At 33.5% G+C, this 11,397-nt stretch overlaps 2 protein-coding genes across 2 annotated transcripts; both read right to left on the bottom strand.

Moving 5' to 3' along the window:
- Window positions 1-7,401: 7,401 nt before the first annotated feature.
- Window positions 7,402-7,716, bottom strand: LOC146886729 (uncharacterized). Its single transcript, XM_085671846.1, has one exon. It carries the CDS (start codon window positions 7,714-7,716, stop codon window positions 7,402-7,404), a length of 315 nt encoding a protein of 104 aa, XP_085527972.1.
- Window positions 7,717-7,790: 74 nt separating this feature from the next.
- On the bottom strand, window positions 7,791-9,865 carry LOC146886728 (uncharacterized). The gene is made up of 3 exons (XM_085671845.1): window positions 9,521-9,865; window positions 8,631-8,920; window positions 7,791-8,538 (listed from the first exon to the last, which is right to left on the bottom strand). The coding sequence occupies exons 1-3, from the start codon at window positions 9,863-9,865 to the stop codon at window positions 7,791-7,793; spliced, it is 1,383 nt and encodes a 460-aa protein (XP_085527971.1).
- Window positions 9,866-11,397: the final 1,532 nt, after the last annotated feature.

Genomic DNA, 11,397 nt, shown 5'->3' with positions numbered 1-11,397 from the left:
CACCACCGCCAAGCGCTACACTAGTAACACGAATTTTACTAGTGTTGCATACTCTTAACCAAGTTCCAACACTTCACTCCTGTTATATCATGCACCTGGATTGCTCAATCCTTATATATATATATATATATATATATATATATATATATATATATATATATATATATATATATATATATCCCCGTATAACATCTCAACCATCATTCACAAATTTAAAAATATGATATCTTTCAATTTCCTCTAAGAGTGTAACCCACTTAGGCTGAACACAAACAGTGGCACTCAACCAATTTAATTGTGATTTATTTCCACATTAAAAGTACTTATTGTGCCTTCCCACCATCATAATTACTACATCAAGTACTCCCCATTTCAATCATGTTATTGGTAATTCTTAGCAACATTCAACCTTAAGTTAATAATGGGCTTTCTACAACTGTTAGAAACGCTCCATCTCACTTAATTAGAATCGTTATAGATATGAATCCAGAAACTCAGTAGAAATCACATGAGTTGCCTGGCAGCTTTGTAGGCTTGCTAGGCAGTTTTTTGAAAAATTTCTAGAAACATGTAATTACTAATTTTAGGCGTGTAAACATCCAACATATATACTTTCATGCAAAAGAATGATACAATTAAAAAATTAGCGAGTCCAGCTCCCCTAACCTGGATTCCTTGCTTAAGTCTTGGAATTTTTCAAGTCTTTGTGCACCACAAAAAGTCCAACCCTTCTCTCCTTTCAAGCTAGGTTCGAACATACAACCATGACAATGCCAAGTCAATGCATAACCATTAAACTAACTCATGTTTTGTGATAATTCTTATAATTCTAGGATTATATTATCACTCATCATGATCACGCACATTATTATTATATCAATAATCAATGAAATAACACACAAATTGCATACATAGGACTCGAACCCCAAGTCCTCTCAATACAATCAAGTTCTCTCAACCATTTGAGCTAGTACTTTTACACACCATACAAGCTAACATTGATTGCCATAAAGGCTCCCTCTACCCACATTGATTAATTAAATATTTATTTAATTAATTAAATTTCGCGAGTCTTACGTTGGAGTACTCTTTCTATTTAGATCTAGGTTCATCTTTGAATCACTAGAACCAATGACTTCAAACCCAATGTGATTCCTTACTCCTGGTAGAATGAATCCTTGCCATGTGCAGGACCCTTTCATCCAGCGTCTTCTCTGGCTACTTGAATAAGTACCAGTACATGTATGACGATTTGATTAGACCATAGTTTGAGACTAGTTTCCCAACTTAATCCAAACCAGTTAAACCGAACCAGTTAAATAGATGAGTGATCAAATCATGAATAAGCATAAATCAAACCACATACAATTGAATGAAAGCAAAGATAAATACCCAAGAAGTAGAAGTATATAGAATCATAATTGATTACATCAAACCTGGACACGAGGGAGTTTAACTACTCATAGAATATTACAATGTAATTCTAGCAGCATCTACACATAAGATTTACACTAAGAGCATCTCTCTCGTGCCTCACAAACCCTATTCTCTCCTACTGTTACATTTCTAACACCACTCAATGCTTCTAATGAGAACCCAAGGTTTTTATTTATAGAAATTTTTGGGCGGTGCTCAGCGCAACTTTTGGCGCTCAACCATGCATCGCCTTAAGTGCTAAGCACATTCTATTGTGGTTTAGTCATATATCGCCTTAAGTGCTGAGCACATTCTCTTGTGGCGCATCCATGCACTGCTTTAAGTGTTGAACACATTCTTTCGTGGCTCAGCCATGCACCGCCTTAAGTGCTAAGCACTATTTTGTTCTGGCTTACCTCCATTGGTCATATTCTGGACCCTTTCTTGATCGTCTTACTAGAGCTCAGCCATGAATTTTGGGACTCAGCTGCATTATTTTTAATTGTTCAAGAAATTGCTACAAAATCATCCAAAATTCATCAATCTCTTATTTTTCTTCTTTTCAATACCTCATTCTGTAATTATAAGCTAAAATGGTTTGGTTCTTACAAAATATGACCAATTAAAGCATGATAATTGTCAAGTTTATATGAAAAATTTACATATTCTAGACACTTATCACTTAGCTTTGAGAGTAGCATACTAACATATTTTATATAGTGAAAGAATTTCAATAAATATTTTAAAGTATTAACGTTTTTTTATGGATGTACAAAATTTTTAAAATAACAAATAGTTTAAATACTAAATCTAAAAAACATACTTTTATTTATATATTAATTTATATATATGAAAAAAAAAACAAGAAGACTAAGACCACCTCAAGCATATGTGAGCTCCACCACTAATTCTACCTATCTTAGATAGTTTGACTAATGCACATACTACACTTTTTCTTGATTATTGTCGCAACCTAAATCGTGACGGAATGACAAAATTAAAAATAAATTTCATTTGGAAAAAGAGATTTGAAGTCGCCACCATAATTTATTCTAGAAAACTATGGAAAACCATAAAAATAATATAAAGTCTGCGAAAACCAAATTTAGAGTCCGGGAGACAGTTACGCGTAGGAAAGGTAGTAGCACCCTACAGTGCCCGGCCAAAGGCGGTACCTTTAATTAAATTTGAAAAAGAGATGTGTTTATTTTATATATTTATTTTTCCCAAAAAAAAGAAAATATTGAACAAACATATATTTTGAGTGAATGGGACCTGACAAGGGTTAAAACCTTGGTCCTACGTATTGTCATTAAAAATGAGAAATCAAGACTATGTAGTTCTTTATAAAACTATTTGAAAATGATTTGGAAAACCTTTTGATTTTTGAGAAGTGAACCTGACAAGGACTTGCCCCGCTCCTACGTATCTTCATTCGCAATGGAGAATCAAGGATCACGTAGTTCCAGATAAAACTTGATTATAATATTTAACTTTTAAAGTTGTCTTTTGACATTTTTGAAAATAAGTGTCATGCAACGCGTACGGCCGAGTTGACACCAAATTTTTTATAACTTTTATATTTTAAAAAGAAGTGTCGTGCGTCGCGAGCTATCGGTTAGACAACAAAACCATTTTTATAACTTTTATATTTTCAAAAGAAGTGTCGTACGACGCAAGCGGTCGATTAGACACAAAAACAATTTCTATAACTTTTATATTTTAAAAATAAGTGTCGTGTGACACAAGCGGTTGATTAGACACTAAAAGATAAAATAAATAAAATAACTTTAAATTTTATTTATTCTTATTTTTATCATTTTAATAAAATTACTTTAATTTTTATTTCAATTTTAAAATACATATATTATTTCTTGAAAGTGATGTGATTGAAATGTGAGATTTACTTAAAAACGCAGAAACATGGTGGCTAAAGTAAACGCGGGGTGCATAAAGTAAACGCGAGGTGCATAAAGTAAACGTGGGGTGCATAAGGTAAATGTGGGGTGTGTTCTTACGAAAAATGCAGGTACATAAAGTAAAAAGAAAATTAAATATAAGGGATGTGGGGTTATTACATTGAGGAGTGTATAAAGTAAAAAAAATCAGAATCCAAATTCAAAGCAGGGGCGCACAAATTAAATTATGGAGTTACGTGAAGAAAAAATAATATGCTAACCCTAATTGAAAATAGGGGTGGTGCGTGAATGAATTGTTGTGGTGCATGAATTAAAATTTAAACCTACTAATCCTAATAAAAACAAGGGTGGTGCATGAATGAATTGGGGTGGTGTGTGAAACAAAATTTAAATATGATCTAATCCTAATAAAAACAAGGGGTGGTGCGCGAATGAATTATGGTGGTGCATGAAAAAAAAATTTCAATATGTTCTAAAAACGCACGACACAAGTTAAACATGAGACCTAACCCTTACTTCATCTTCTTCCTTTCCGCAAAACACCATTACCGCAACATTCACCCTCAATTTTCTTGAATTCCTAAACCCCAACTCTTATTTACCGTCATTTTTTAGTTTTACATGGTGGGTTAATTAATCATTTTACAAAATGAGATTAAGAAAGTTAATTTTGCTCCCACAATCTTCATACAATTAATACATCCCTAACAAAAGGAACAAGGGCATCATTGCAAAGTTAAAAAAAAAAAAAACCACATGTACCTTAATTGCTCTTGATTCTTAATGAAAGTTGAATATCTCCTATATGCCCTTTTTGGTTTCAGCACTCTATTTATGACAAAACATGTGTCATTTCCATTGTTGCCATTGTCATAGTGAAAAGAATCCCCAAAATTTTGTTTTTGCTACCAGAGATGTATAACCCAAAAAGAAGGAAGAAAACTATTTTTTTTATGATGATGAGTACCACGATCCAATATATCTCCCCCCAAAAAATGAAGTCACCGGGAGGAGTTTAAAGTATAAGTTGAGATAAGAATAAGATAAAGTGTTCCCTCCCTGCAAACCATTTTTATTTTCAAATTTTAATTTTTGAATTCTGAATTTTATTAATTAATTAAAAACAAAATTATTATTTTTTTATTATATTAAAAACAAAAAATATTTTACTGAACGTTATAAAAAACATAAATTAAAAACTTTTATTAATTAATTTTTATTATTATTTTTCAACAATATTTTTATCCTTTTTTTTATTTAACACTTATTTTTGAATATATATATATATATATATATATATATATATATATATATATATATATTATTTTATGTTATTTCATTGTTATTTTATTATTTTATTTTATTTTATTTATTTTACTTTATTTATTATTTTTTTATTTTATATATATATATATATATATATATATATATATATATATATATATATATATATATATATATATATATATATTTAAAAAACAATGTTATTCGTCCGGACGAAATTGGGTGTTGACAATTGTCCCTCTTTTCTTAGATCTTACTAGATGATACGAAAAATTAGTCATTTTCATTTCATCAAAGTAAAATATAAGAAAAGATAGAAACACTAATTTCATCCAGGCTCTAAAAAGAAACCACATCAATGCAAACATTAAGAAAATTAATGACCATTCCATCGAAGAGGGCCCTTATATAAACATACAAAATCAATGACCATTCCATCGGAGAGGGCCTTAATATGAAAGATCAATGACCATTACTTTGCAGAGGGCCTCGATATGAAAGCACATGAGAATCAATGACCATTCCATCGAAGAGGGTCTTAATATAAAAATATGAAATCAATGACCATTCCATCGGAGAGGGCCTTGATATGAAAGATCGATGACCATTGCTTTGCAAAGGGCCTGGATATGATAACACATGAAAATCAATGACCATTCCATCGGAGAGGGCCTTGATATGAAAGATCAATGACCATTGTTTTACAAAGGGCCTCGATATGACAGCACATGAAAGTCAATGACCATTCCATCGAAGAGGGTCTTGATATAAAAAAGTAGTTTAATATCCTAGTTTAGACAATATGAATACATGTTATGCATGGATCACCTAGAACCTTTGTCTTTTCATTCTTCTTTTCCCTTTCATCCTCAATCATTCCTTCTTCATCATCATTTTTCATCTCATTTTTCATTTCATTTTTCATTTTTCCATTCATTCATCATTATCTCTCTTTTTCTTAAGAAGACACATGTCTCTATAATCATTTGCTTTTGCAATCATCAAATTCAATGCATGCTCATAATTTATTTTTCTCATTATCACCTCACACTCTATATCAGAACCACAAGGAATTAGGCAAATCTTTACGTGGAATGAGAGCACTGTATGCCTTACATTCTCTTTTTTGATGCACAACACATCTCAAGTATGTTTGATACTATGGATAGATGTTACACAACTGACTCAATTTTGTGACAACAGCGTGTTTCAATAAAAAAACTTGTATCGAAAAGGATTGCCTTACTTTAAAACTTTTGACTAAATTTAACGACTGACTGAGTTTTTGCTTTTTCTCTCTTTTCTCTTTTTTCTTTTCAATGATGTGTCATAAACCAAATTCTTTTTTGTTTCTAAGATATTCCCATGAACAAAATCTGACAGACATTTTTCAATCAGTGTGGACTTTTATTAGCTTGTAACGTGGCCCAAGCTTAAGGATTTTGAAAGAAATAGATATTAGAGGCCCAAATAAATTATCAACGGCTTTTACATTTTGTAACAAAGATCATTTGCAAGGTTATCACCTTGGCTATCATCCACGGTCTAGAACTTTTAAAGTTCTCTTCATTCTCAACTTTTCCTTCTCAAGTTCTTTTTTCAGCCATTCAGATTTATTACTTTATGACTTTCTTTGTATTTCTAACTTTTGGCTTTTTTCTATTGAAACGTTTTTTCACTTAATTGAGTCCCTGTAATAGCTTTGCAATTCTTGACATGTTGATGATCCTTATTCAAGGGTATTTTGGAAACAAATTATTATTTTTAGCTCAAAGAGGGTACAATGGAAATATATTTTTCATCATTTTTTGGATGAGGAAAATATGGCCACATATCATTTTAAAACTTGACTGCCCCATTCTCTTTAGAGAGCTAACTCAGTAAAAAAAAACAAATGACATTAGACACATGTCATTATTTATTTTTATTTGTGTCTATAACTCTCTTTTTCTTCTCACTCTCTCCTTTTTTATAACTTTACTCAAAACAACCATTTTAGTCAAATAGGGCTATCAAAATGTGCCCCAGCGTACTATTTATGTTCTCTTTTCTTTGGAAAATCCTTTATCTTAGGGAAATCTTAATGAATTGGAGGATTCAAACAACATGAGTGCAAAATGCTTCAAAATAGGAAGTATTTGATCCGCTATCCTCAATGCCACAAAACTTAGACGAACCATATCTCCTCACTCTGATTAATTCTTTTCATTTTCTTTCGCCTCTTTCTAGTGATGCATTGTATCTGTAATTGCATAGTCAAACAATTTTGACTTGTGATCTTCTTTGTTTATTTTGCTTACTTCCGTGACACCCTTCAAGAACCACTTTGGGCTATACTAAATGACTTGTATTTCATGATTTAAACCCATGGCATTTTATTTCGAAAAGCTTACTGTGATGCCAAAAGACATTTACAGAAGAACATAAAACAAAATTACAAAGAAATAACAATCCAGACTTGACTACAACAAAGCATAATACAATGAACCATAAAAAACAATGTCAATGTTTCCCAATTATTATCAGATCATTACGCATGGAACTTCTTTACTACATCTGAGTTGACAGGTAGAGGTAACTCTTCCCCATCCATTTTTGTGAGAACTAGCGCGCCACTTGAAAATGTTTTCTTCACTACATATGGGCCTTCATAATTTGGAGTCCATTTCCCTCTGTGATCTTTTTGTATAGGCGAAATCATTTTCAAGAACAGATCACCTTCATGAAACTCTCTTGGACGAACCTTTTTATCAAATGTCATTTTCATCCTTCTCTGATACAATTATCCATGACAAGCTGATGTTAACCTTTTTTCTTCAATTAAATTAAGTTGGTCAAATTTGGCCTGAACCCATTCTGCTTCTTCTAACTGAGTTTCCATTAGCACCCTCAGAGATGGGATTTCTACCTCAAAAGGAAGGACTACTTCCATCCCATATACCAAAGAGAAAGGCATTGCACCAGTTGAGGTCCATACCGATGTACGATATCCGTGTAAGGCAAAGGGAAGCATTTCATGCCAATCTTTATATGTAATCACCATTTTCTGCATAATCTTCTTTATATTCTTATTAGTAGCTTCAACAGCCCCATTCATTTTTGGGCGATAAGGAGACGAATTGTGAAGTTGAATTTTGAATTCTTCATATAACTCTTTCATCATTTGATTATTCAGATTAGTTGCATTATAAACTTTACTATCACTTTTCTGGTCACATTGGCGTAAGAAGCTGCTTCCACCCATTTGGTGAAATAGTCAATTGCAACCAGAATGAAATGATGTCCATTTGACGCCTTCGGTTTTATGGCTCCAATAACATCTATTCCCCACATCGCAAATGGCCATGGTGCAGATAGAACATGTAAGGTTGTATGAGCTATATTAATGTTATCTGCATAGGTCTGACATTTTTCACATTTTTTCACATGCATGTAACAGTCATTCTCCATAGTCAACAAAAAATAACCAGCTCTCAAAATCATTTTAGCCATAGAGTGCCCATTCATATTTGTACCAAAAGCCCTTTCATGAATTTCTTTCAATATCAACCCTGCTTCTCTTGCATCGACACATCTGAGGAGTACCATGTCATGATTTCTTTTATACAAGAAATCCCCATTTAGAATAAAACTTGAAGCTAACCTTCTCATGGTTATTTTATCATTCTTAGAAGTTGTTTTAGGATATTCTCGGGTCTTAAGATAGAGCTTTATATCAAAATACCAAGGCTTACCATCTGATTCTTCTTCAACAAAATAACAATACATTGGGGTTTCAAAACTCCTCATTTTGATCATCAGCATTTCCTTATCTTGACTAATTTTAAACATTGACGACAAGGTGGCCAAAGCATAAGCTAATTGGTTATCCTCTCGTGGAATGTGATGGAACTCAATGGAATCGAAAGCTCCATCAATCCTTTAATGTATGTTTGATAAGGGATTAACTTTTGGTCTCTAGTCTCCCATTCTCCTTTTAACTAATGAACCACTAATGTCGAATCACCATACACTTCCAGCACCTTCACCTTCGACTCGATAGCTGCCAAAATACCCATGGCGCATGCTTCATAGTCTGCAACATTGTTGGTACAACTAAAGCACAACCTTACTGTTATCAGAATGTAATGATTCTCTGGCGAGATGAGCACTGCCCCTATTCCATGTCCAAGTGCATTGGATGCTCCATCAAACAATAATATCCAAGCCTTTTCATGATGGCCACCCTCTTTTTCACCAAACAGGGTAAGAATGTCCTCATCTGGAAATTCAGGTTGCATAGGTTGATAATCTTCAATGGGCTGTTAAGACAGATATTCTGCTAAAGCACTTCCTTTTACAACTTTTTAAGTCACATAGAATATATCATATTCTGAGAGCAACATTTGCCACCGAGCCAATCTGCCAGTGAGAGCAGGCTTTTCGAAAATATACTTAATTGGGTTCATCTTGGATATCAGCCAAGTAGTGTGACTCAAAATATACTGACGTAAACGATGTGTTGCCCATGTTAATGCACAACAAGTTCGTTCCAACATAGAATATCTTTGTTCACAACCTGTAAACCTTGTACTCAAATAATAAATGGCATGCTTTTTCTTCCCTGTCTCATCATACTGCCCTAAAACACAACCCATCACAGTTAAATATAAAATGAGGGGCCTCCTCGATAGCGGTGGACGTAGTACGGAAGGATCCTGCAAATATTGTTTGATTCTATCGAAGGCTGCTTGGCAATCTTCATTCCATTCCACAACTTGATTTTTACGCAAAAATCTAAATATTGGCTCACAGGTGGAGGTTAATTTGGAGATGAATCTAGCAATGTAGTTCAATTTGCTTAAAAACCCTCGCACCTCTTTTTTAGTCTTAGGAGCTGACATTTCCATTATTGCTCACACCTTATCTGGGTCAACCTCAATACCTTTCTCACTGACAATAAAACCCAACAACTTTCCTAATTTTACACCAAAGGTACATTTAGTTGGATTCAATCTGAGTTTAAACTTCCTTAACCTCTCAAATATTTTTCTTAAATTCATGATGTGATCATCTTCCGATTCAGATTTAGCAATCATATCATCAGCATAAACCTTGATTTCTCTATGCATCATATCATGAAAAAGAGTCAACATCGCTCTTTGATAAGTTGCCCCAGCGTTTTTAAGTCCAAATGACATTACTTTATAACAAAATGTTCCCCAAAGCGTAATAAATGTGGTTTTCTCCATATCTTCCGGTGCCATCTTAATATGATTATAACTCGAGAATCCATCCATGAAAGAGAACAATGAAAATCTAGTAGTGTTATCCACCAAGATGTCAATATGTGGCAACAGGAAATTATCCTTAGGGCTAGCTCAATTTAAATCCCTATAATTAACACACATTCGAACTTTACCATCCTTTTTTGGCACAAGGACAATGTTGGCACCCATTGAGGATATTTTGCTACCACCAAAAACCCTGCATCAAATTGTTTCTTCACTTCTTCTTTAATCTTTAGTGACATTTCAGGTTTCATTCGTCTTAATTTTTGTTTAATCGGGGGACATTCTTCTTTAAGTGGAAGTTTATGTTGCCCTATATCAGTATCCAACCTAGGCATATCTTGGTATAACCAAGCAAACACATCTCTGAACTCTTTCAACAAATCATATAATTTTCCTTGTACCTCCTTACTTATGTTGTTACCAATTTTAACCTCCTTTTTCTCATCTTCATCCCCTAGATTAAGTATTTCAATGATTTCTTGATAGGGTTTTATTTCTCAGTCTTCTTGTTTCACTAACCTTTACAACTCAGAACAAGGTTCCCAACCGTCTTCATGATCATCATCCATATTATCGATAAGGTGCTCAAAATTAGGAATATTGACATCATTATTTTCAAAACATTCATTGTCATATCTGCATTATTTGGATTTATAAAAGAAAATAAATAGACAAACAAAGTATGTAGTGAAAGCAAACATAATTGAACATCACATTGAACTAAAAACGAAATATAGAACCAGTCCATAAAGACATCCTAAAATGTTTTGGAGAAAAACAAAAAAGAACAACTAGACAAAAGGAAAAACAAGCATTACATTTGATTGAACTTAAACACCCAGGTAAATTCACAGTTTTCCAATTATCGATCTACATGTTTGGAGGACAGGGTTGTACAAAACTGGAACTCCCTTCCCTAGATTCATCTTCAACGGCTGCCACTTGACTAGTATTGATCCATCAAGCACTACAAAAGCACTTCTTTAAGTCACAGATAGAGATCTTTCCTACCCTCGGCTCCCGACCCTACAAGCGAGCTAAGCTTCGTTCTTTCTTTTCCTCCATTAGTCTTCTTTTATTCTCCTTAGTAGGCTTGTACCCCAGGTCGAACCTATTCTTGTTCTCAACAATTTTCAGTGGAAATATTGGTCCCTGTCTGACTTTGCCTAGGCCTTTTCCATATTCATAACCTTCTCTCAACATAACCCTTGCCGTCATCAGAGAGGCACATAATAAAGATGGATTTATTTGAAATGGTTCAACATATGTATTCCCCACAATTTCCAGAGTTTGAAAAGCCATCTCAAGAGCTTCCTCTGTTGTTTCAATATATCGAGCAGATGAAGAACCACTCACCAAAAAATCTTCCACTTCTGAAATTGTTACCATCTTATCCCTCATTACATACTTCAACTTTTGATGCAAATTGGAAGGCACCACCCTTGCAGAATGAATCCAAGGTCTACCGAGTAAACAATTGTACACTGGCAGGATGTCCATTACTT

The sequence above is a fragment of the Vigna unguiculata genome, chromosome 4, assembly GCF_037176805.1.
Source record: "Vigna unguiculata cultivar grain cowpea cultivar isolate G323 ecotype 2 chromosome 4, ASM3717680v1, whole genome shotgun sequence".
Taxonomy (NCBI): domain Eukaryota; kingdom Viridiplantae; phylum Streptophyta; class Magnoliopsida; order Fabales; family Fabaceae; genus Vigna; species Vigna unguiculata.
The sequence above is the reverse complement of the archived record's forward strand: the minus strand, read 5'-3'. Positions and strand labels throughout refer to the sequence as shown.